General features: G+C 39.7%; 2 protein-coding genes across 4 annotated transcripts; both read right to left on the bottom strand.

Annotated features, from left to right (window-relative positions):
* Window position 1: 1 nt before the first annotated feature.
* LOC111216888 (regulator of nonsense transcripts 1) lies at window positions 2-15,935 on the bottom strand. Of its 2 annotated transcripts, none has more exons than XM_022738571.1 (24): window positions 15,570-15,935; window positions 15,053-15,195; window positions 13,600-13,689; window positions 12,885-13,052; window positions 11,614-11,794; window positions 11,217-11,378; window positions 10,821-10,908; window positions 10,428-10,526; window positions 10,116-10,224; window positions 9,639-9,798; window positions 9,166-9,284; window positions 8,875-9,039; window positions 8,331-8,445; window positions 7,761-7,904; window positions 7,030-7,243; window positions 6,773-6,890; window positions 6,103-6,259; window positions 5,715-5,857; window positions 5,376-5,550; window positions 4,991-5,072; window positions 4,658-4,822; window positions 3,927-4,147; window positions 3,145-3,267; window positions 2-2,897 (listed from the first exon to the last, which is right to left on the bottom strand). In XM_022738571.1, exons 1-23 carry the CDS (start codon window positions 15,738-15,740, stop codon window positions 3,148-3,150), a joined length of 3,309 nt encoding a protein of 1,102 aa, XP_022594292.1. In that variant the 5' UTR covers window positions 15,741-15,935; the 3' UTR covers window positions 2-2,897; window positions 3,145-3,147. The 2 variants fall into 2 exon arrangements, with proteins under 2 accessions (XP_022594292.1, XP_022594372.1); XM_022738651.1 differs by having other exon boundaries at window positions 10,824-10,908.
* Window positions 15,936-16,857: 922 nt separating this feature from the next.
* pgpep1 (pyroglutamyl-peptidase I) lies at window positions 16,858-25,939 on the bottom strand. 2 transcript variants are annotated; one of them, XM_022738785.1, is made up of 5 exons: window positions 25,771-25,939; window positions 23,922-23,974; window positions 22,283-22,399; window positions 21,488-21,720; window positions 16,858-19,781 (listed from the first exon to the last, which is right to left on the bottom strand). In XM_022738785.1, exons 1-5 carry the CDS (start codon window positions 25,802-25,804, stop codon window positions 19,586-19,588), a joined length of 633 nt encoding a protein of 210 aa, XP_022594506.1. In that variant the 5' UTR covers window positions 25,805-25,939; the 3' UTR covers window positions 16,858-19,585. The 2 variants fall into 2 exon arrangements, with proteins under 2 accessions (XP_022594506.1, XP_022594515.1); XM_022738794.1 differs by lacking the exons at window positions 23,922-23,974; window positions 25,771-25,939 and having other exon boundaries at window positions 22,228-22,295.
* Window positions 25,940-25,969: the final 30 nt, after the last annotated feature.

Below are 25,969 nucleotides of genomic sequence, written 5' to 3'. Positions count from 1 at the left end.
CTGAAGTTGACAGCCTTTATTGATTCAGGTTAACAAGGGAATCACCATGTTGCTATGAAACTTCACTGCAAATGAGACTCAAATAGGTATTTACATCACATTGAGATCGCTACTCCATTAATTTAATCTCTACTTGTTGATGTAGAGAATCAAAGGTTTGGATGCAAATGTTTAACAACTCATCTACAACTGAAACACGTCTTCAATGATCACTGCACATGTTGCAATTAATTGTGGCTCAGTAGATGGAAAAACACCAAAGCAATAATATTATGGCAGCAGGTTTTTAAAGCTATAACATGTTAGGAGTTCAGTGGAACGGGTTGATATGAGAAACTAAATCATCGCACAAATGAGATTTGCCGATGTCAACAAAACAGAACTATCTCTAAGTCAATTAAACAAGGCGACGTCTACTCACAACATGATTGTCAAATGTCTGTTGAAATGAGAAGCACGTGAGAAACAACAGTGGAGTACATTCTTACTGTGTTCAGAAAGCGTCTTTCCTGGAAGAGTTACAAAACTACAATACCTCGGACAGTTCGAGGAGAAGATACAAAACTCTAATGAAAGGAAACGGCGGACGCCTCATTCCTGTTGTCAGCAAGTTGCTACAAAAAACAGATTTTGGTAAAACTACACAAAATGGCTAAATAACATCCAACTGAACTGAAAAACATGACGCACAAAGCAGCAAATCATCTGACAAAAGCAAAGTTTGGATCAACTCAGGGTTCTGGTTCACAGTTCTCCAGGAAGAGGGTTTAGGATCCACATAAATCTTGAGAGGAACTCTACAAGGAATACATAATAAGGGCAAAACAGCTTCACAAATCAAAATCAAAAGTCCACATAAGAAATTCTACCAGCCTGTTTGTTTTACTCCACAGAGAAGGAAGGTGGCTTTTTTCATCCTACCTTTACACAACCCAGCTGCAAAACTCACTGACCTCACCATTACCTGGCCTGATTTTATTAAAAAAATAAAATATAACAAGTCCTTTTCTGTGGGTTTCTTGAGCCCTCTGGTGTCTGGAAGGGTTTAGATGCTGGTAGTTTGGTTTAACTACATTCATGCTTGTGCTGCAGCTGTTTATCTGAAGGTGAATGGTTCTAGGCACTGATTCACTTTTCATTTATCTCCTTGCCATCATCCTATCAGTACCGATGGCATTTCCACTAGGATCAAGTGTCATTTTAATCCACACAAAGAATCCTTTCAGATTAAGACAATTTTTAAATTACAGGGTGTATGAGTTTCGACAGATTTCCTTTATGAAGTCTGAATTTTCCAACCCCTAATTACCTTTAAATTTGAAGATTTTGGCCACTGCTCACACAGGCAGTATACTTTGTGTGGCGGGGTAATATGGCCATCAGCATGGCTATATAGCCTGGGAACATTCACAAAATCAACATTATGTGTGTGAAATGACACTGGGTCAAATCTGTGGCCATCTGTTGGGACTGAAAAGTCCTCAAGCCACATGTATCCCTCTAAGGTTTTAACCCTTGCAATGACCTGAACTTGTTTTCCAGATATGGAAACTCATATCCTTCTCTTCCTCAGCCACCTTCCTTTTCTAATCTTTACCTGTGGTGGATTGATTGCCACGACTACTATTATCCTCCTTTCCCCCCTCTTGTTTGGTTTCTTTCACCTCAAGCAGGGATTTGTGTGATGAGTGTGGACAGTCCACAATCCCCTGAGGAATCACTCAATGCAAAGCATTCAAGCATTTGCCAATCTAAGCGTACACAGAGTGTTTAAAAAAGACATCTGGTCATGAAGCACTACCGGACATCAACAACTCCTGCCTTCAAAAGATTAAAATAAGGAAAAGCCTTCGCTGAAACATCAAATGACACTGAGTTGAATATTCAGTGCTGGTCATGTTTGATAGTTTCAATGACTTTTTTGCAATTTTGTGCTCTGTGATAAGAAAGGTACTTCAGAGAAGAAAAACTGTCCCATGATGATCGTGATATCTGTGGGATATCACGCCTCATGCCTTGAAAAAACAGTCTGAAATCCCCGTGCCACTCCACCACTGACGTGTGGTCGAAACCACCCCATTAAAGACCTCGTGAATGAGCCAGTGGTTCTCAAGGCAAATGAAAGGTATTTCGATTCAAGGCTCTTTAATATCAGACTCAAGCACAGAAACCGTGTTTTTATTTCCTCTCCGAGAGGGTGTGTCGACCGCTGCTTCTTTCAGAGGCTGCTGAGGTTTTTGGGCCCAGGAAATGATTGTTGGTGCCGCTCTCCTCCCATGATGAACCTAATTTAAAATAGTCCGGGACAGGTTGAGCAACCAAACGACTTTTAGTATGGGGATTTTGTGTTGCCTGTTTGAAGGCTTCCTGCAACCATGTCCGACCAGGTTTGGAGAACTAGTTTTTCAAATTCAGTTGGAAGGCTTTGGATCCTCCTCTGAAGACGAGTGGAAAAACTTTTAGAGCTCTCCTTTCTTTCCTGGTGGCTGTGAGGTGAAGGGGGTTGGGTGGAATATTTTGGTGGGAGTTGAGCCTCATTTGGATTCCCATGAGAGACCGTTGAGATCTCTCCTGTTTCCCTCGGCAGCTCGACCACACGCCGCCATCTTCTTGACTTCCCTCCTTTGCTTTGCACGGGCATCGGTCCCTGCCTCTCGCTTGTTCACTTGGCCTCTCTTGCCATCTCCCTGCCCATCTGTTCGTGCCCTCTTCTTCTTCTACCCTTTTATTTCTCTCGCTGGTCATTGGTTTGGTTTCGCTATCCCGTCGCTTTCACTCGGTGGTGCTTCGGTTGTAGCAGAGGAAAACAGGTATCCATTTTATGTTTTTATTATTTCCCAGATTAAAAAGCTGATGAACTAAGCTCTGCTCAAGCCTAGCTCCCTTCTTCAAGCATCCTGCAAGACACAAAGCAGGGTTTATTAGTTTTACAGATTTAAAAAGTCAAAACAGCTGGCAGAAGTTAGTCTGTCTATCAGAGCTTTTTACAAGTAGTGTTTTTAGCCACCCAGAAAGTGAAAAAAGAAACACTTCCAAATGCCCCATAACTTGCATTTTACAGAGGAAGAAACTGAATGTCACAAATGTGGTACTGTCCAAACCAATGCGCTACACTGCAGCTAAAGACAGGCTTTATGTACTTACACTTTAGTACTGTGACAGTCCAGTCACCCCGCCATGCTGGTATGCACGTTCACCCTGGTAAGTCGAGTCCTGGGACAAAGCCACATCGATTTGGGACTTGAACTCATCGCCCAGGTAACTGTCCTGGAGCACAAGAGGACAGACACAACATTACAGCAGGCATCTTGAGACAAAGGAGATTTCCTCAAACCTTTCTAATGCAGGGCTTTATATAACCATAGTTTTTTTTACTGGACTTACTGAATTCAAATTATAAATGACATGACATGAAAATGCAACAAAAAAGTATCGCCAAATAGGTTCTATACACTAAACAAATAAACAACTTATTAAACTCTTCAAATCTACATATTAGCACTTTAGTCACTTTATAATATCTGTCTAGATTAAGTTCAACAACATGCAACTAAACAAGATAGAAAATAACCTCATAGGCCTTGTTATAGATAAAGACAGTTAATCTCACAATACAAAGTATATGATGAGCAAGCGATGATTCACAATGAGGTACGCCACAAAGACTATAATGGACTGGATGGAGGAAACCAATTTCAATTATAGTTTCACAAGTGAGATAAGCAGTAACATTTTAAGGATCAAAAAAAGGGGCACAGGCCAATTAATCAGTATTTGTGTATTTTCAAAACAAAACTTATCTGAGAATTAATGTATAAACAAAATCATTTTTAATAAGTGACAAAGTACAAATGACAAACACTTGAGATATCTGTGATAATAATCAAACGTAAATATAGTGAACACATCTTAAATATTTGTGTTACCTGGGAGAGCTCTGGCTGGGAGAGGCCAGGCTGGCTCATCTGAGAGGGCTGGCTCATGGAGATGTATCCCTGTGTCAGTGGCCCCTGGGAGAAGGACTGGGAGGCTCCATCCTGGCTGGCCTGGCTGTTTGGTCCATTACCTTGACTGGTACCCTGGTTTCCAGAGCCACGGACCCTCTGACGCCCGCCACGCCCAGGCTTACCCTTCATAGCTCCACGACCTTGATGAATTTAAAAAAATAAATAAATAAAAAAAATTCAGAACAACAACAAAAAAAAAACTTGGTAGCCAACCATTGTTCTGAGATCATAACATTTTTGATGAATTAAGTTTCCCTGTAACTGAAGCTTGGATCACACTGGGCATTATTGCTGGTGGACAATAAAGACAGGGTGTGATTTCAGTCCCTGTAACTTGACTTGTGGATTTGTCAGCTCTTTTTACCTGGAGTTCATAGCACAGGACACTACATTAAGTAGACCAGACTGTATTTTTTCCCTCAGTTCATTTAATTATAATCAGCTATTCATCAGGGCTGAACAATTAATCACATTGTTATCAAAATCGTGTGAAACTGAAATGAAAAATGACCATTCCCACTAAAATGTGATTCATTTCACATTCACAACATCTGTCAAAATAATCACAATATTATTTTTTCTGAATATTGTTCAGCCCTTCTATCCATTAAAAAATACTGGTTATCAATTATTTCATTGCTGTACTATACCTGCAGCAGGGCCATTGGTCTGACCCAAGTAGCTGGGTGGAGGCATTGGTGGCATCACCAGGTTGAAGGGTATGGGGATATTCATAGCAGCCATATGACCAGGGCCTGCCCCAATCATCCCAATCTGATCATGAGTTTGAAAGTACATGTTGGACGGACGTCCAGCTGAAAGACAGCATACAGAACAAGGCTCATGTCAGTTTTGTATTAAGAAAACAAGACTAGACAAGAACAAGGTTTTGCTGGAGGGTAAATACAGCCTGTTGGCAAAAGAGCTAATCATAGGTTATTATCTCGAGCCATACCATAAATACCAAAGAAATAAATAAATACCAGCATTGCTGCGGTCGTAGGCAGAGCCGGGGATGAGGGCCTCACGGGCATCGTACATGGCAGTGCTCATAAAACGTCCCCCCTGGAAAACACCACACAGTCGCCATTTACTACAGTTGCACACTTCACACATTAGGGCTGCTAAAATTATATTCACTGTTGACTAATGAACTACATTTTATCATTGAGGACAAAAATATTCACATTTTTGTCATCTTTGCTTTAAAACTTTAATCAATACTCAGGCTGAATAAAAGATGTGGAAAACATCAGCAAAACAAATCAATTTCCTAATGAGACTTGATCAATCAGTTTGTCATCATGTCTTATGAGGTAAGTACGATGTAAGTATGTCTCCATAGCACAATGGGTTTGTTCTACTCACAGGGTTGATGGTGTTGACCAACTTGCGGGGCTTGCTGAATTGCATGAGGCTCTCCCTCAGGTTGTTGAGGGGCCCCTCCACCAGGACCTTCTGCTCTTTGTAGTTGTTCAGCAGGTTGTTCCACAGCGGTTGCTTAGAGAGGGCCTTGGGGTTCCCCACAATGATGACACCATACCTTCATTCACAATACATACACAGGACTGCTGATCAGGGATGGGATGATCTGATTTGCATGATTCCTAATTAGCTTCTACAAGGAAATATAAATAACTAATCACAAACTAATGAGCTATCTGTTATCCAGTGTGATTTCTTTAACAGTTTTATTGAGGTTTTTACTTGGCTCTGGTCAGCGCCACGTTGAGACGACGGGGGTCATTCAGGAAGCCGATGCCCTGATGCTCATTGGCACGAACACAAGAAAGGATGATGAAGTCCTTCTCTCTGCCCTGGAAGGCATCCACACTGGCAATTTCCACTTGCTACAAAGGAACATGACGGGATGGGTGGAAGAGGAGGAGATTGCATTGTAAGAACAAGAGAAAAAAAGATTTTGTCCAATGCCACAGAGACAGCAATGAAAACCATAGTAAACTAATGTCAAACAAAACAATCACTCCTGCGTTGCCTTTGACCAAGTCACACAAACACAACTACTCCATTTTCGCTCAGTTGACATTATTTTGAATCTGAAAATAACTTAATGACCTTCTCGTGTGTGGGGTACCTGATAGAGTTTGGTGTGCAGGGAGCCGCTGAACTGCATGTACTGGACCAGGTAAGAACGCTGACCCTCATATGGGGTGATGATGCCGATTTGGTCGGGTTTGGCTCCAGCCTTCAGCAGCCTGGTGGTGATCTTCTCGACATTGGCAGCCTCCGTCCTTAAAAACATCAGCAGGGAAAATAACCTCAAGTTAATGGGAGTAGACTAATAAAACTTCAATCATGTCTATTTTGTCTGAACTTTGCACACCCTGCAAAATAAAGGTCAGGCTTATTTTATTTGTAAAGCTCCAAATAAATACAGAAAAACACCAATTGATGTAGACACCATTTTTTACTGCACTGCTCAAATTAAAGAAAAAACTACTGAAGTAAAAAAGCTAACAAAAACACATAACAGGACCAATTTAATCTCATGATGGAGTCCAGCCTCCATCAATGAGGTTAGTTCATGAAAATAAGTCGATTTTTTAAGAAATTCTGATTCTGATTTAAAGGAAATCCCCTTTCACTGTTCTGTGGAGGTGACCATTATGAAACCACCTTGCAACTATATAAGCCTGTCATACTGGATTTGATGTGAAGGCTGTGAGCAAGCAGCCCCTAGTATTCAATGCACTTTGCATCTGAATTAATTTAGAGCTTTTAGTTACATTACCCAAGAAAATTACCTGTTGAGGTAGGAGGTTCCAGAGCTGGCAATCTCCTCCTGGCCCTGAGTCACATAGAAGAACATGGGCTTGTCCGGCTGTGGCCACTGGAAGTCAAAGCCTTTCTTGATGCGGTCAGCTGGGGAGAAAAAGGAAATTTCATTGTTTTTAGTCTTTCGGAGTTGTTAGATCTTTTTACCTGGTAATGTACCAGCTTAAATGAAAATGAATTTGCCTCTCCATCAAACAAGATAATGAACCATTGAATCTTGACAAACCTGCAGTGACACCATTTTGCAGGGAGCCCTCATAGAAGATGTTGGAGGGGAAGGCACTGAGAGCTGGGTGCATGCGGTACTGGACCTGCAGGCGGATAGGCCGGATCCCCAGAACCACCAAGCGTTCAAACAGGGATTGGGACAGGCCTGCCTTGGCTGCCTTCTTACACATCACCACAGGACCCAACTGGCAGTGGTCACCCACCAGAATGAGCTGGGAGGAAGATGATGAGTCACACAAGTGTAAAATGTGGGTTTATATAACTGCATAATATGAGTTTTTGTTTCTGGATGCTCAGGACAAATCATTTATCATTTTGTAACAGATATAATTCATGTTAGTAGCCATACAATTTACTTCACATTTTAACAAGAAAAAAATTCAGGTATATGTTGACACTAGCAGTTGCTCATGTTCCTATGACACTCTGTTGCCACTGATTTCAGCAGAGAGCATTGAAGTTCTAATGGTGTTTTCATTCACTGTTGGAGTGAAAACTATGATACAAAATAAAAGGGGTCATGTTAGACCTTGGAAAGATTGATACATAGTAATATAATCCAAAAACTTGGTAAACTTTTCCTGGTCTTAAAATCTACAATACAGTTAAATCCCATATAGTCCTGAGCCAGTGTCTTCAGACCTGCAGAAGTATGTCTGTACAAGTGATATTTAAATATCACCAAACCAATAATTTGGTTTAGTTGTCTTGGCCAAATATTTTGTGTACCTGCTTGGCTCCCAAAACCACAGGCACCATACACTCTGGCTCGGTGGCCTGGGTGCTCTCATCAATCAGGATGGAGCGGAACTGCATCTTGGCCAGGCGGGGGTCTCCAGCCCCGACACAGGTGCAGCAGATCACATCAGCGTTCTGGAAAACAACAAGAAGGATAATTTACAATCCTCAACCACAGGAGAGATGTAGTGGTGAAACACAAGAGGGTCTTCTGTTGTGACTATGATGACAAATCATCAGTGTGTCAGGTGGTGTTCCTATGTTAAGAACTCAGGTCTACTCAGTTTCCAACAAAGTAGAGAACACAGATGAGAACATAAGAAAACAAAGTTATGTAGTTATCACAACACTCAGTATGGAGATGATCATAGTAATAATAAGCACGGTCAGAGTGAGTTTTATTTACTTGGCCAAAACTATTTATTGCACTAGCAATGCTTGAAAATCTGGAGCTGACCACTTTGTACATTGAAAACTGCTGGATGCAGTGAAAGGAAACCATTCACAGTAACAGTCTCAACTTAAGTTGTTTAGGTGTAACACTTTGAAGATTCTCCTCACCATGAGCAGCTCCCTCTCAGCTGTGCGTTTCAAAGCCCTGTAGCGTTTCTCATCAGCAGATGACAGCTCACCAGTCTCATCCTTCAGCTGCTGTAGTTTCTGAAGCTCCGGCATACTATGGAGACAAAGACAAATCAGGGTGACTACAAGGAACCCTGACTAAATTCACACTGGCAACTATACACAACAGTGCTAATCTGATTACTCCGTTTAAAATACATGCATCCTGTGGTGGAGCATTTTGATTCTGTCGGTAACATTTCAGGCTCAGATCATGGCTCGATATCCACAGCTGTCAAATTAAATCTGAACCTTGACTTGCATTGACCCCGTTTGCCAAGTTTTGAGTATGAGTATGGAAACCTGGTGAAATTTGAAGTTGAAGTGTCACAAGAACAATATGGGAAAATAATTTTAAAAAAAAAAGCCTGTGTACCATTCATATTTGGCCCCCTAGTCACAGAATCGGTAAATGTAAAGAGCAATAATGAAGCAATAATAACTTTGGTGTCTGGAGGACTTATTTTCCCTACATGCCACTGACCTGTCCATGTTGCTGATCTGATTGTGCAGAGCCAGAAAAGACACTGGTGACTCAATGGCCTCCCGGCTCTTGGCACATAGCCTGACGACCTTCAGCCCAGTCTTGTCGATCTTCTCGGTCAACTGGTCCACAGCAATGTTACTGGGAGCACACACCAGAACTGGGCTGCATGGGACACACACATGCCCATCATAGAGAGAGTGAGCGGGGAACCATACAGTTGCTGGACTAACAAAAAAATGTAACGTTACTGTTTTTTTGAGTATGTAACTATGAAACTCTTCATCTTACCCATTGCCCTGTCGGGACAGGTGGTAAACAATAGTGGCGGAGGTGACCGTCTTCCCAGTGCCAGGAGGACCCTGAATCAGACTGAGGGGCCTCTGCAGCACTGTCTTCACAGCGTACACCTGAACACACAAGTAAGGAAAAAAAAAAAAACAGTTCAGGTGAACTGCTGCAAATACAGCCATCAAACCCTTCTTAAAATATCTATCTGAAAAAGAATCCCCCTAACCTGCATTGTATTCAATTTCCTTGCAATGAAGATAATGTGAGAACCAAATCACACATTAAAGCCATAACAGATAACATGTTTATATGTCACTTAAATAAAGGCTTGCCCTACTTAACACAAGTCACAAGCCTCCTCAAAGTAAATTGTCAGTAAATCGATGCACTAATGTATGTGATAAATCACAGTAAAAGACGGCGAGTTATACTAAAAACAAGTATCACAGGGACTGTGTTTAGTGAGGTCTAACCTGTGAGTGATTCAGGTCAGGCAGGCCCTGAGCAGTGAAGCGCTTTGGCAGCTGGCACTTGATGGTGACATCCTCCACCTCATGGCCCAGCAGTTTGTGGTAAATATAGCCAGACACTGAGGTCTCATCCACTGCAAACGTCTTAAGGGCGCTTTGCATCCTGCAGCAACAGAGACACAAATGTTGGTCATTATCACTTATCATTAGAGAACCTCTGCTCTTACTACAAGAGTGAATTTGAATTGACATCTTTACAAATGTCAGACATGGCATAGGGTTAGATAGATTTAGATTAGATAGATTTATACAAAGAAATAAGTAAACATTGCACATTTAGCTCTGAGCTGCATGCAGGAGGGAAAAAAGAAAGAAATCTAATTACATCCTGTAATGTGGACTAATATGGTGATTTAAGAGCAGTAAAATTAAATATTCCCATCATATCTGGAATTTAAGAGGCATTAGATTTCAGCCTACCTGTCAAAGGAAGTGGACTTCCACACAAAGTCCACCTGGAAGTTGTGGGGTATTTCCACAGGTGCTCCAACACTGCTCCGCAACTCAATGGCAATTTCATCCCCATAATCTTTAGACACAAGCTGTTAAGGAAGTCCAGCATCATCTGTAAAATATGTCTAGTAAATGGGGGTGGATGGGGCAACGTCATCTCCATTAGTCTTTTATAGTTAGATTTTGCATTGCCATCTGGGATTAGTGCCAGTGCAGTGAGCCAGACTTGAGGACACTGTAATGCAATAGATAATCAACTGGTAACAGTGTAAAGGATACTGTCAGGGACTTTGATGACATGGCCAATGCCTTTCCACAGTGGAGCCAGGTCTCCCTTGTACCGCAGGCAGATTTCATCACCTTGCATCAACCGCATATCTAAGATTGATAAAAAAACAGAAGTTAGAAATCCTTCTATGCTCAAAATGACCCACAAATGAACTAAGGAGGATGAGCTATGTTAACGAACTAAATGATACAGTGCTGTGCACCTACAAAACAGCACAAAACCCCACTGCAAAAACAGAGGCAAGATCAAAACCAAGCACACATGCCACCAAAAGATGCAGGGTTGGGGGAGGTTGCGTGCAATTCTGAGGACTGGAGGGGGATGGGGAGGGGCTCTATCTGCACCACAGAACCACGGGGAGGAAGTCAAGCTCAGAGAATTACCACCTGAATCCGTCTTGGGCAGTGTGAAATAGGCAATCCGCTTTTTATTCAGCCCCAGGTCCCACCTGACTGTTATATTGTCTTGGGTCTGCAAAAGAAAAATAATAAAATAAATATCATTAACAAATAATTAATAGGTCAAAGGCATAATATCACACCGCTGTGGCATTATTCCTGAAACCCTAGAGGGTGCAGTTAAAAAAACAAAACATAGCTTAAGCAAAATGCTTTGCATCATAAAAAAAACACATCTGTGTGGTATAATCACAACTGCAGTAGGGAAAAAGCATCGTATGCCTCCATTTTAACCTTCAAGGATAAAATAACCCTCATTGTACATGTAAACACCATTCTGCAAGTTACAAAGTCTGCAACTTAGAAATGGCGCTCAGGTACCTGGGACTCCTTAAGCTTCTTGTCGTAGTCAGCCTCCAGTTTGACCAAAGGGCCAAAGATGTTTTGGTACTGGTAGGCATCCTCATAGCGCAGCAGCACATGCTGGGGCTCCTCGTCCACGCCAGGTTTCTCCAGGTCTTCCAAGGTGGCAGTGGGATTGTCCTGTGAGGAAAGTCACAGCAACTATCAACTTGAGTCACATTACACACTCTTAATCCACTAACAGATTCCACTTCTCACTGACGGATGCCTCTTAAAACTAGTATTCAACAGGTAGATACCAATCCTGCTAAGCAACTGTCACTGACAGCCCTTCAGCCTGTTCTAGTCACATGAAGTTTGCAACCTTCTGGTCTCAACGCTGCTCTGAACAAGTCTCCAAGCATGTCAAGTGCACCTTCCATAGCTCCTCCAACTTGTTGATCTGCTGGGCGGTGATCTGACGGGCTCGAAGCTGCTCCTGCTCTGATGGAATCTTCACCAGCCAGGACAAAAAGCAGCGATCCTGGATCAATGGTTGCCACTGTGAGCTGTCCCAGTTGATGTCTTTTAAGCTACTCTGGCTGGCACATGGCTGCCTGGATGGGGACAGAAGGTTACACAGAGAGAGAGAGAGAGAGAGAGAGAGAGAGAGAGAGAGAGTGTCAGCCTGGTTTCTTGTATACATGTGGACATAGAAAGGGTTAATTAATTGCCACAGAGCAGCAAGAACTAGTTAAAGGTTTGTGGACATTAGCAAGGATTTCCCCAACCAACACATGCAGACTAAATATCCAGCTACTTGCTTCTGTCTGAGTGAAGTCACATTTCGGTGGAGGGTGGAGATCTAACAGTTGTAGTCTAATAAATGTGATAGACATGATAATCGTTGCAACTCCTCTGCTTCTTACTAGCTCATCAAAGACGTATCAACATATGTTGGCTGATAAGTAACACATTGTAGAACGGTAATGCCAACTACATGTTTGGTAACTTACAATGTTACAGTTACAGTCAGCAAACCAGACAGCACTGACAGGTTTATATCTCAAATGTAAAATGCTATGCTCAGTACATATCTCAGTGTATTTTCATATGCAAATTTAAGGGTTCCTCATCAGCAGGGCACTAGTCTATAGTCATAACCATACTGACCAATTAATATATTAATTTATTTGGTTATTTTGTCATATGTTTAATATTATTTTAACCGAGATACTTTACCCCACAACCATTCTGGAGCAAGGCTAGCATTATGATTAAATAAAAATGTTAATAATTTTCATTGTTTCAATTTAATTTTCTTGCCTTATAAACATGTTTAAGCTTTCATTGTGTATCACTGATAAGGTAAAGTTTTGTTTTGCTGCCATAAACATTATTCAGCTAGCTACTATTCCCATCTGGCTGACTGGTATTTCAGAGTCTCTGCATCAGTTTCCAGAGCCTCAGGATGCACAACAACTCATCCAAAGGACTGAAACCTGAACAACTGACAGGAGATCATGATAAACTTTTTGTTTCAAAGCAAGAATGTTTGTTTTGCTTTCAGTACATGCTTCAGAGTAGCTTATAATGAGAGGTTCAAAGCTGTCCTCAAGGATAATCTTAACCAAACATTCATTTTGATTTGTGGGCATTGGATACTGGACAGTTTATGTTCAAAGCTACTGCTCCGCCAGCACTTACCTGCAGAGTAACACCACCACAGAATCAGCCTTTGCTGGGATGAAGCCCAAGAGGAAGACATTGCGACAGCCACAGTTGTAACACTCCAGCACCGTCTCACCCAGCGGCCCATCTTTATGCAGTGTCACCTCTTTGCATTTGGCTCTCACCAAGTGGTTCACAATGTGGCTGGAAGTAAAAGAATGGGAGTCAGGTGATTAAGAAAAACAAACAAACAAAAAACTAAATCAGGCACAAGTCAATCTCACTTATGACACTTGTGGTAGCACTGCTGCAGAAATCTATTGATAGTTTGTATATTATATTGACTTACACTACAAAACACTGTGCAGACACTGTAGACCATTTCACAGCCTTAAACATTGTACATGGGTTAGTGTATTGCAAATGTCAGCTGACAGGAAATAAACTTGTTAAGTTAAACACGATTTCCTACCAATGCAAATACAATGAAAAAGCTTGTTTACACTAAAATCATATAGATCGATCTTTATACACACTCAACATCATGTGCATCAACGCTGGCTGATTGTGATGTGGTTGATAACTGCAAATGTTTGATGACAATCGCACTATGAAAATTCAATAGTAGAAAAACCCAGTTGTTGCAGTGTTTATTATTCTGGTTTTTTAAATTCAACATCTGGTCTATTTCAATAGCTTTATGTTCTGATACTTATGTGTGAGGTAATCTGATGAAGTGTTCATTACACACCTGCCAGATGTGTTGCCACGTCCATTACAGAACCACTTCTTGCTGGTATTGCAGTACACAACACATGCTGGATCATGGATACCACAGTAGCTGAAAAGTAACAACATGTCAAAACAGGATATAAGTTACAGCATTATTTAGTCAAAAATACAGAATGAGTACAGGGTGTGTTTTTAAAACGTTCAACAATAAACATGAAATGTAATGGTGTCATGCACTCTCCATACAGGCAGGACACTTACACACACAGTGGTTTAATTTCTTTAAATTCAATTTTTTCCAACAGTATAATAAGTAGTTGCAATTAACATGTATATGTGTTCAAAACTAATTCATGCCAGGAAAGTCTAACTTTCATTTAACAAACACTCTTCGGTTTGTTTAGGAACTTCATCCTAGTCACAGTAGCTACCCCAAGGCTGGGAGACAATGGCATTTTAAGTGCAGTAATAACATTGAATCCTCCTTTTTCTAAAGATTATATCCTTGCCTGGAAAATTTCTCAATAATGTCTCCAAACAACATTCACTATTTTCTACATGTATATATTACTGTACATCTAAAAGAGGTCAAATGATTAATACAGACAATCAATTTATCATTTTAGGAATTTTTCCAGCAAAAACACCAAACATTCCCTAGTTTCAGCTTCTCAAATGTAAGGACTCTGATTTTCTTTGTCATATATAATATAGTAAACTGAACATCTAGGTTTTGGACATTTTAGATGCTGCTTCAGACTGTTGGAAATTATTCAGGGAATATCCTAACGTACAAAATGATCAATAGATCAAAAAAAGATTAATTAATTGACAATGTAAATAATAAATAAAATAAGTAAATAATTGCTAACATCTACTAATTAGAGATATGTGCATAGTTTGAATGAGTACTACTAGTAACTACAATCAGAAAAGTTGTAAGAGAATAGTTAACACTGAACAGTTTGTGGTGTTCAACATCAAGGGCCACAGAGAAAATAAATACTATTAAAACAGTATTGTGCAATCATATAATGAACTACTAATGCAGTTTAACTATTTCCTCAACGATCCATACTCAGTTGGAAATAGATCAGGCAAGAAAAGCTAATGCTAATGCAGTTTAACATAACAGTTCTGAAATTAAATCCTCCTTTCATGAAGTTTATAAAGTTCAGTTTTTTGTAGGTGTTGATTCAACTTTATTGTCATTTTGGAGGGTGCAGTGTTTCAATATGTCAATGTTTCAATGTCCACCCATTTATATTTATATCTATATATATATATATATATATATATATAGTTCAAAACATTTCAATAGCAGCACAAACTAGATCATTAAATGATCATACAGTTAAATCATCACTTCTCTGAATCAGTTTCAACACAAACTGAACATTATAACCTTCGTGAAAAGAGGATTTATAGCAGGACTGTTGCATTACTAGTGTGCAGATGTCCTGGCATGGTACCTGCAAGCGTGCACAGGCAGGTCTTTGGTGTAGTACGTGTCTTCTTCATCCTCCTCAAAGTTGAGCTCGGCCAACAGTTGGCTGGCTTTGGCCACGGAGTCATCCACTCCACCATTGTGAAGACCCTCATCAGGACCATTTACCTGTAGAACAACACAAGCTTTACCAAACAAACTGAATGCTAATGATTAGCAGCTAGCCGCTAGGGCGCGGAAATGCCAGTTGGTTAACTACAAGTTGACAGGTTGTCAGTGTTCTTGACGCTTAAACGTGGTCATTAAAGTTGCACCGGGGAATCTGGATAGTTCAAAACAGGCACTGTAAGACAATTAACATTACTTTAGGGGTTTAGTTAACGGGCTTTCTAGCTAACAACGAGCTAACGGCTAACAGCTAGCTAACGTGAAGCTAGGTAAAGCTACGTCCAATAATAGCGAGCTAGCAGGTTAGCTAACTGCCGCTAACGTCTGTAAACCGCGCTTTATGGAGCCTTCCTGTAAAATTGAAAGCCTCAGACCTGGCTGTCCAGCTGGCTCTGGGTCTGGCCTTGAGTTTGCGTCTGGCTGGGAAGGGTGAAATCGGTGAAATCGTACTCGGAGCCTTGGGTATCCGCTCCGAGCAACTCCGCTTCCTCGGTGTCCAAGAAGGTGAGGGTCTGGGAGCTCGGCCCGTACGCCTCCACACTCATCTCGACTCTCAACTTTCGCTTTACTGAACGATTTCCGGTGTTCGCCTGTAGATGAAGAAAATCTTCACGGTATTTGTATATCGACAGCCCTTTTAGAGGCCGACGCCGAAAGTCTGGATTTGAACCCAAACAAAAAAATGGAACAGATCAGAACCTCGATAGATCCGGCAGGTCCAACAGAGACGGCGACGGACTCCCTGCACCGCTCACTGTGTGACGTTTACACTGTAGGATGTAGACCAGAGACAGGTCATCAGAAAAGAGCTCTCACTCTGATCTTTTTCCGGCAATCAAAACAGAATCATGAGCCGCTGCAGGGAAAATGGGGAAAATACCTATTGAATGCTGACAGAGAAATCCTCACTCCCCAATAAATTATTGATTTTGCCTTTTATAACCGACAAACGATATAATAATAATAATAATAATAACAATAATGATAATAATAATAATAATAATAATAATAATAATAACAATAATAATATCACGCATACTCATACATAGCAATATACAGTACTGTGATCCAGATGTGCAGACAGACCCTCTGTCCCCTGTAACTAGATGATTTAAGTAGTGATAAAGTGAATCTCAAATGGAGTTTAATAGAGATTGATTTTAGACATTAAATCACACACTTACTAAATACAGAGGAAGGGGTCTTCTTCCTCCTTGTAGTTTTACAAGGAAAACAATTAAACTTGATGTTGGCGACCTTTGATTTCCTGGTCTATTGTTCCTGATGGTGTATTCACAATATCTACAAATTACAAATTACGAATAGTGGCATTCCAAACAGAAGTCTTACAGTATGATAATTTTTGCATTCTAAGTGCTAAAACAGCATGCTATTAATACATGGGCAATACCTCTTCTCTAAGGAATAGAGTTGGATGTGACGTGATTTGTATTGCAGGAGCTCAAACCACGTGTGCAGAATTAGGGCCAAGTTCTTTTGTCAGAGTGGTGCTTCACTGTAACATCTATGATCTTTGATTGAGGCCTTTTATGCCCAGTGTACCAACTGTGTATTTGCACAGTTGACAAGTCAATTACATGCTTTCAACAGGCATAACTAGTGAATAGTGGGAAAAAAGTTGAATTAACAGACACAAAGACATTACTTGTAATCCTTTAATTCTCTTTACTTCAAAGCCTTTCAGTTTACAATGCCAAGATTACTTATTGTAACGATGCTTTGTTAAATTCAGAAGCAGAAGAAGACACCTTTTCAGAGGACACTCCCTAAACAGAGGAACTCACAATAAATCACAGAGCCATAATGTTATTACAACAGAGCACACACCAAGATAAAAAAGTATTTTTGAGGTAGCCACACATCTGACTGGACAGTATCAGTAACATATCTTTGAACTGACCTGCTGAGCATTTTAAGGCCTTTTCATAACACATATCAACAACAGCAAGGCACAGGAGAGAGTCAGGGTGAGAGGTCACCTCATATGTAAACTTGAGGCTTTCACATTTGTGAGCAGACATTTTTTGGGGCAACTCCTCCATGACCCTTTCACTTCTCTGCACTCATAAAGCCACACAGTAAAATATCAGCACCTGCAAACTCAGATCTAAAACCTGTCCGTCATTTCAATAATTCCATAAGAGTTTTAAACCACATAGCCAAAATACAAGGCTTAGATAAACCATAGGTCTGACAAGAAGTTCAGTCCTGTTCAGTAACCATGATACTGAATAGCAAATTAAAATGACACACTGCTAAAAATAATGACAATTTACTCAAACTCACTGGCAGCAACTTGCACAACTCAGGTGTAAAAAACATGCATTTTAACTAAAGATTCAAGGACTACTGCTGCAAAGCCAAGCACAGCATTCAGTTAGTTTCTTACAACTAGCTATGACAGCTTAAAATTATATCCTTGTTTCTCACAGGAAGGTAGTTTTGTTGGGGATAAACAGGGCGCTGAAGCAGAATGTACACCATTCAATGCTAAAATTCCTACTGAAACTGAAGCTGTGTTAGGTGGTGTGGCCAGTCTTGTCAACTCAGCGACCACGGAAATGCTGGTATACAGAGTAAAACAGACAAACCAATAAAAAAAATTTAAAAAAGCTATTAAACGGAACATATACACCCGGGAGTGGCACCATCACAGTGAAGGAATATGCTGCAGTTTGTTTTGTCGGTCAGAACAAACCAAAGCTCAGGAAAATAAAGCATAAGACACCTATAAAGCATACCTCACATGCATATTGATAATTAATGGGGGGAAAGGGTAAAAGTAGATGCGTATGTCTGGAAAGCTACATATTTCAAGTTAAAGTGACTGAAAAAAATTTTTTTTAAATGCAAGCATTCACATTGCCTGAAAAAAATGTTGTCCAAATTCCAGATTATGAATAATACACAAACAAACCAAAAAAGTGCTACAGAAATTAAAGTCCAGGCCCAACTCTGACTGAACTGAGAGTCCAACTTCATCAAATCAAATCCTCAGGTAAAATAAGCAGCTACATCTGATTCAATGAAGGGAGCTACAGAAAGTTTTAATCAAGTAATACCAATTAGGGCTGCACAATTTTAGAAAAAAGAAAAACATAGATTTTCAAATTTGGTCTTGCAAATGTAGCAAACTGTAAAACCCAAGCCCTGATCTCAGGTTTTCTACACACTTTAAGATAAAAATCAGTTCCATAAAAGAGTTAATGCTCTGACAGGCATCTTTACACACCGATGACCCAATTCAATGAAAAGGATTTCACTACCCAGAAACCAAGAGCAGTGATGTCAGTTGTGTAACTTGTTTGTTCAGTTGTATACAATTTTTTTTTTGGTAAGCCATTTGAAATGCAGCTCACTCAGTTAAATTCAATCTATAGTAATAACTGCAATGCTCAATATTTTCTCAAATAACTGTGCAGCCATAATAGAATTTTGACAAACCCACAGCATGAATTTCCTAAATCGACTTGAGATCTGTGAAATAACATTGCACAACCTGGGGCCAGATCTCAGTGAGGTGAATTTGGGATTTTTCTGTCAGAATTGGGCCAAGAAAATGGGGGAAAATGAGCTGGAACCAACCCGTTCCCTGATTTAAATAACCTTTGTAAAAGAAGGCAAATTTACAACTTCTTATAAAGAAAAAGGACTCATGAAACAATTCAACATCAAACGTGAAACAGCACAGTTAGGTTTTAGAGCACCTGGAAAAAATATCTGAAGGAAACTGAAATTAGCAAACACAGTTTACAACTAAACATTTCTACTTAAACCACAATGTATCATGTACATTAACCATTTATAGACATTTAGGTGTAAACACCTGTTGACTGAAACATCTTGTGATAGAGTGAAATTCAAAATTTGAGGATGAAGCATTACAAAAGTCAAATAATGTCAAGTACATTTAATAATTTTCCCAAATGTGACTTCTATAACCATTTCAATAACCCTAACCCTATAAGGTGCAATAATAGGAGTCACCTTTGGGGTTTTTTAGGTTGTAATGTCTGCCACAGACCTTCTGGATCTTTATTTTAACTGTATATCATAAAATATGAGCAGCATTTTGCTACTGTGTTTTCTTAGTGAACCTATAGTAATTCCCATATTTTAAACCCCAAAGTCAGAATGTTTTGTGTTCATTGTAAGTCAGAGAAAAGCTTACGTTACATTGTGACCAAGGGTTGACCAAGGGTTGACCAAGGGAGAAGCAAACAATGAAAACATCCTATATGTTGAAGTTTTTAGTTAGTATAAGAAAAGATAACAATTAAAAAAAGAAAGAAGTTTGGCTACTTGTGGTTAAGTGCAATTTCTCTTGTGTGGTGAGAGCTGAAGAGGCTGGTTGGCATCTGGAGGTCACTTAGTGGAAGTGCTGCTGGCAGTGTATCTTCTCCTCAGCCTGGTCCAGAAGCTCCAACATCCCTTGGACAATGGCCTTCAGCGCACGACCCAGGTCTTCCCCACTGTAAGGCTTTCCGATTGGAGGCACATGGATGAAGGCAGAGCGACCATGGCTCAAGTACAGAGATGTGTAGTAGGTGAAATCACAGAGATATCTGTCAGGGAAGAGAGCAGGGCATTGAAATGGAAGATCAAATAAAAGCTATTTACTGATCACATACTGGAAGTGCTTTACTCATGTATTTATTAATGCATGTGGAAGGATTCACCAATACATCAATTATGTTATTCTCCACTTTGTCCAATGTGCACATACATTTATTTATAAGGTTCCTCATTTGTGCCAGACAAATGAGTATTGTGCTGACAAACATACCATATAAAAATCATTATAACTATATAATCACTACTTATGGCATCACTGTAAGTCAGGGTTTCCCATACAGAGATTTTACTTGGGCGGGCCTCCCAGGTATATTAAAGGCCATCCAACTCTGCCAACTCATTTTTGGCATTTTATTTGCATGTTTTTTAATCCGTCAGAACGACGCCATCCACAATCGATTAACTATTCTCTACTCGCTGTACCTCTTCGTTCTGCTAACGCACAAAGACAAACAGAAAGAGAGAAAGAGGGAAAGAGGGAAAGAGGGAGACGCATGGTATTACGGCATTACACCAGGCATTGGAGCTCTTCTTTAAAAAACCTAGAAATACTCTGCACAGTAGTGCAATGTTTGTCACTGAGGAATATTAAATAAATGCAAATGTTGTGTTAACGTTCACATGTATTGGTTGTTGGTCACACCAAGTCACGACGTGAACCTACATATATAGGTTATAATGTTCAGTTTTTGTTGAAACTGTTTCAGAGAGGTGTTGATTCAAGATCATTTTGGAGGTTGTAGGTTGTGGCGCTGTTGAACTGTATTGCACTATAATAATGCAATACAGTTCAATACAGGGAATTATGCAGAAACACATCTCTGTGATGCAATACAGTTCAGCAACATCTTAAACTACAACCTCCAAAATAATCATGAAGTTGAATCAACACCTCTTTGTATTAGTTCTAGCTCTGTGTTCATTACAACGTGGCAGCTGAGGGTATGTTTGAGGAATTGTGTAAAAAGTTTTGCCATTACACAGTTTATCCACCAGAGGGCACTGCTTGTTTTTGTAACTAAAATTTCCCACTCACAATTCTACATTTAAAGGATTCTTAACAAAAATGTTTGTTTATTGACTGTTAGAAACACATACAAAACACATAATTATCAGATTTATAATATTTCATATTTAAGTATTGTCTCCAAAACGTGCCCCTGGCTTCATTAATACATACACAATTGTTTAAGGGTAACATAATTTGACTGATATGACAAGGTCATTATTATTACAAAATAGTGCTTTAATTTGAAATTTCTGCATTGTAGTAGTCCCCCATGACAAAATACAGGCTGTGTTATGATCCTTAATGAAAGGTAAAAAATGGTTATATGATATTTTAAGATGCAGTACCTACACTGTAAATAAGTATCACTTTCTATTATTTAATTACTGATTAATTAATTACCAATTATTATTACGGATTACTGATTTTTTTAATTGTAATTTGCTACAGTACATCCTGCTTTTACTCCTTTTACTACTTCATAATGCAGAGAGTAAATATTGTGTACGGCTGACTTGTGTGTTTAAAAAGGTCATGTTATTGTGTATGGCTGCCTTGTGTGTTTAACAAAGTCATGTTAAACGCATGAAACAGCCTCTATTCCATAACAGCTGAAGCATGAGGTCCACAGGCGAAAGGCAAAGGCTACAAACAAAAGGCTGATTCAAACTGAAAAAATGAAATTACCTTCCGGCGTCTTTGGAGACAGACACAGTTACTCCTAGCCCCGAGGCGGTCACTCTCTTGCAGACTGATTCCATGTCAATAACTGAGTCGATACAGTCCGGGCCTCCAACAATGCAGCACTGTGAATCAGGACAGAAGCTGCTGTTGTCCAGACCTTTATAGCCGTTATTTCTGCCACACTTTTCCAACGTGACAGTAGTGGCCATACCTGAAACTCCAACATGAACTACCAACTGGCAAGCAAAGGAAACAATAAGCACAAAACAGAGTTACTAAAATATTACAGTCCCATAGCACAATTAAATAACAGTATATCTGTGGCTGCTCTTTCTGATCTCTCTGTTTCCACTCCTTAGATGTAGCTCAGTTACACCTAAGGTGTTCATGGGTCCAAAAAGGAATCTGTGGCTATTTTAATTGAACCAGAAATGGCCCAATTTATTAGACACAAAACTCATCTGAGCACAAGGTGAAATTCAAGTGAAAATTTACAAAATGTATTCAGCTCATAGAGAACTTAGTGTCAAAGCCACACTCAAGCCACTGATTTGTTGCATAATTTGATAATTGTATGTAATTTAATTAAATGCAGCACGTGTTTCTTGTATTTCTTATTATCAGATTGTTCTCAGGGCCTGTTAGATCCAATTAGCGCTTACATTTGCCTTTACACAGACCTGAGATATGTGGCACTAAAACCTGACCTGGGACAAAAGCAAACACAAGTTGCTGTATTTTACCTAGACACAGAAGAGTAGAACAATGCGAACAGGGTACACCATGTTGTCTTCTTACCAGTGGATGATACTGCTTCCATAACGAAGGAACCAAACTCTGGACTGTCTGGTACTCTACAGGAACCTCATACACATGCAAGTCCACTTCACTGCCCAGTCCAAGCTTCTTCAGTTCCTGACAGGATGAAGAAAAACATAACAGCTAAAATGTTTAGGACTCAGTTTAAGACTTTTGTTGTTTCATGGATTTTGACAAAATTCAAATTTACTTATTGCACATCTTGTCATTGGAGACTGCAGTTTTTCATGAGAAGAGAATTTCTTGCCATGAGATGTGGTTGAAAGATTGAGAAATGAGTTAGACACTGTGATGAATTTCATTTCCCAAACTGCAGTTTCTGAGGACAAAAATAAACCTTCAAGCTCAAAATTTCTTGCATTTTTTTGCAAAGAGTCCAACAGTGATTAAAACAGAGACATGGTCTTAATGGAAACTAAATTCTGTGTTAGCACACATGGAATGTCTATTGGTATGTGTGACAAAATCATCCCAACCCAATTGTCCACTTACTAACTTTTTTGAACTTTAAATAGCTACTTACAGACTTCATCAACATCACTGACCATAAGAAAAATGAGTAGGACATTTGAGTTTTGATTATATAAAGGTAAATAACCTTTACAAATTGCAATGTACTCATTTGTTTGTAGATTAGCAACACCAGCCTTTGCTCATTGCCCTATTTGCCTGTTCTCATATTTACTGCCCATCGACAGCAATCTTTCCACAAAATATGTCCTCACCTTTGCCTGTTATATTTTATATTTTAAAAAGAAAACAATGCTTTGATTCTGACATAACACAAATCCAATAAGACTGTACACATCCACATATAATAACCATTTAGAACTATTTAGATGATAATGATCTACGGCCAGTGTTTCTGTGAAATGCTATTAAACGGAAATTTTTGGAAAATTTTTAAAGAATGAGGAGGTGAATGTCATTTTTTGCTTTTTCTTAGAGGATGAGACAGATGTCTTTCAGTTGCCTTGCCCTTTGCAGGCAACATTGTTTTTGCACCAAAAGAGAACTGTCTTCACATATAGAACCAGTATGAGAAAAGCAAGAAATAAAAGATGCAATCATACATATTATAAATAAGACGAATCTGTGTCAGATTCACAGCCAATTGATCAACACCTCCCCCAGTCTCCCTGCAGGACAAATACGCCTGGACACTGACCCCCACTTGTATTGAAAAGAGGCTTGTCTGACCACGTCTGTGACCCCGCCACAGAGCGGCCTTTTGTTTGCCTTTAATATCCTTATCAAGTCCGTCTAGACACCCTGACAACCACCATCATCCCCCACATGCAGTTTCCCCAACAGGACACAGGGAGCCTCTGAGACACACTGCTGCACGGTGTGAAGCCGGCCGGCAACTATCAGAGCATCATGTAACCACCATACAAACAGGTTCAAATCTTGCTAACAACATGACAGGCATGAGGAACTTCGAGATTTTTTTTTTCATTATGTAGACATAACATTTTGGAGAAGGTTAGAAGGATTTGTTTGCCGAAGTGTGTAATTCACAATGTCTAATGTGAATTACAAACCTATTGCAAATTCAGCATTTAAGCGCAATTCATGAATATGTGCATTATAACAGCAATAGAGGGTTAAAACATACCTGTACTGCTACCCAGCTGGCGTTGACCGTGTGCTCTCCAAATGGTCCAAAACCTAAAAAACATGTCAGTTATTTCAGTTGCTGTACTAATACTATGCTGTGCTGAGGCCTATGTGTCTGATAATTAACCATTGGAATCTGTTTGGTTTTTACACAGAAGGAGAAATATACTGGAGAGACCAGTGATTTAAAGAGACTCTTATTTTCACGAACAGAAATAAAATACAGTTGTGAAATATGATACAATCATTGATTTTATTCCTAATGGGGATAGTTACTCCATTGTTGATATTAGCTGAATAAAAGCTCTTGAGATTCTTCAGCATAACATTTGCTGTTTAAATTTATAAATTCGGGAATGATCAAACTAACATTACCACTCCATATAACTTTCAAAAAGAATTGCAGCAGCAGGAGCCTTTGGATATTCACTTAGGCTTGTTTATATAGGGATCTATAACTGGTCCCCCTCCACCACACTTCCTAGGGTCAACGGGGGTCCCTGGGGGTTGGGTGGAGGGGGGATCTGTCTGTCTGACAGGCTGCTGAAAAGGAGCAGAGAGAGGGGCCAGCAGCTGCCAGCCGGCCAGCTATTGTGAAGGTGCTGTTCCCAGGCAATCTACACATCTTCGATCAGCTGGGACTGCGAGCTTCTGCACCTCTTTGTGTCTGAAAACACCAAGTCACTGTCTCTGCTACTTCTGTTTAGATTAAATGTTAAAAACTGTAGTATGTGCACTTTGGCTAGAAGGGAATTGCACTGAGTCTTGTTTTTAGAAAAACAACCCATGTAAAATATTTATATTCACTGATATATTAATATCACTGTAATTATTACATAGGATTTTCTTGTTTAATGAATAGTGATCCAAATTTTTGATTTTGATTCTAAAATCAAACGTGCAAAACAGCTTCTAAAGAAACATTGGTAGGATGTAGCTTAAAAAAAATTGTGGGCCCAAATTTGCATATTGTAGTACAAAGTTATGTGATTAAATAGGAAATAAAATGGATGAGTGTCTGTAAAGAAATCAATACAGTAAGATATCAACACTGGAACAAAATGATTGATCGGTTATTGGTTATTATATTATTTACTTTTAACCACTTTGTCCAGCTCTGTAACAACACCATGTGTGGAGAGAGGCCTGGTGGTGAGAACAAGTCCAACTGTTTGCCAGTGGATGAAACTCACAATACAAAGAAATGAAATAGAAAAAAGCAGGTAACATCAACAATTTCCAGTTTTACAGATGAAGGCACATTACCTTTTCTACTTTTTTCTACTGTTAATTAATCTTTTATGGGCATGATTCCAGGAGTATATATTAAATAGACACTTAGGCTATTAATATTAGTTTTGATATTGATAAGCTAATGTGTGAGATAACTTTATCTCATTATCTCATTTCTTATAATTAACTTACTCAGAAACCAATTTCATTATTTATCCATGAAGAAAAATGTATTTATGTGTAAAGACAATACAAAATCAACTCACTCCCGGTGAATAATGTTAGATATTAAATTCTGCAAAAAATGTTTACCTCTGTCATATTACATGGTTTATTGCAAGAGAAGACATACAAAACAAGACAAAAGATCATTTCACTTAGCCTGCCATTAGCCTATACTTATGTAAGAAAAAGCCTAATACAACCACGTTTTATTTTTAAATCTGTAAACAAAACGCTTCTTTTAACTGTCTGCTAACTGCAGCCGAGTGAAGCAGTAACAGCCTGACGCCATTAACGTTAGAGCAACTGTCATTTCCACAACTTTTCCTCCACTTCACCCGCTGCCGAGGGACGACAAACGACAACAATGGCAGCTGAGAAAACAAACAAACCTGTGACGACCACAGTCCGTTTACTGTTGTCCATCTCCCGTCGTGTTGCAGAGGATCCGTAGCTTTTTTTTCTTGGTCTTTATTTAGAACCACGGACGTATCGACACTCAGCACTCGCCACAGCTGACGGCTCCTTCTGCTACAAGCCAAACCGCCGGTCCTTCTCAGGAGGCTGCGTGAGACGTAACGCGATGACGCC

Source organism: Seriola dumerili, unplaced genomic scaffold (genome assembly GCF_002260705.1).
Source record: "Seriola dumerili isolate Sdu_G_001 unplaced genomic scaffold, Sdu_1.0 BDQW01000002.1, whole genome shotgun sequence".
In the NCBI taxonomy this organism is placed as follows: domain Eukaryota; kingdom Metazoa; phylum Chordata; class Actinopteri; order Carangiformes; family Carangidae; genus Seriola; species Seriola dumerili.
The sequence above is the reverse complement of the archived record's forward strand: the minus strand, read 5'-3'. Positions and strand labels throughout refer to the sequence as shown.

Bases quoted from the DNA above. Each gene is read 5' to 3' on its own strand.
- pgpep1 (XM_022738785.1), bottom strand. From the start codon at position 25,804: ATGGACAACAGTAAACGGACTGTGGTCGTCACAG. The intron at 21,721-22,282 runs GTAAGAAGACAA...TTTGCTTGCCAG, and splicing joins GGAAGCAGTATCATCCACTG to TTGGTAGTTCATGTTGGAGT. The intron at 19,782-21,487 runs GTAATTTCATTT...CTTCCCTGACAG, and splicing joins GTCTCCAAAGACGCCGGAAG to ATATCTCTGTGATTTCACCT.
- LOC111216888 (XM_022738571.1), bottom strand. From the start codon at position 15,740: ATGAGTGTGGAGGCGTACGGGCCGAGCTCCCAGACCCTCACCTTCTTG. The intron at 10,527-10,820 runs GTAATTCTCTGA...TATCAATCTTAG, and splicing joins GCCCAAGACGGATTCAGGTG to ATATGCGGTTGATGCAAGGT. The intron at 9,040-9,165 runs GTAAGATGAAGA...TGTCCCATGCAG, and splicing joins CTGTCCCGACAGGGCAATGG to CCCAGTTCTGGTGTGTGCTC.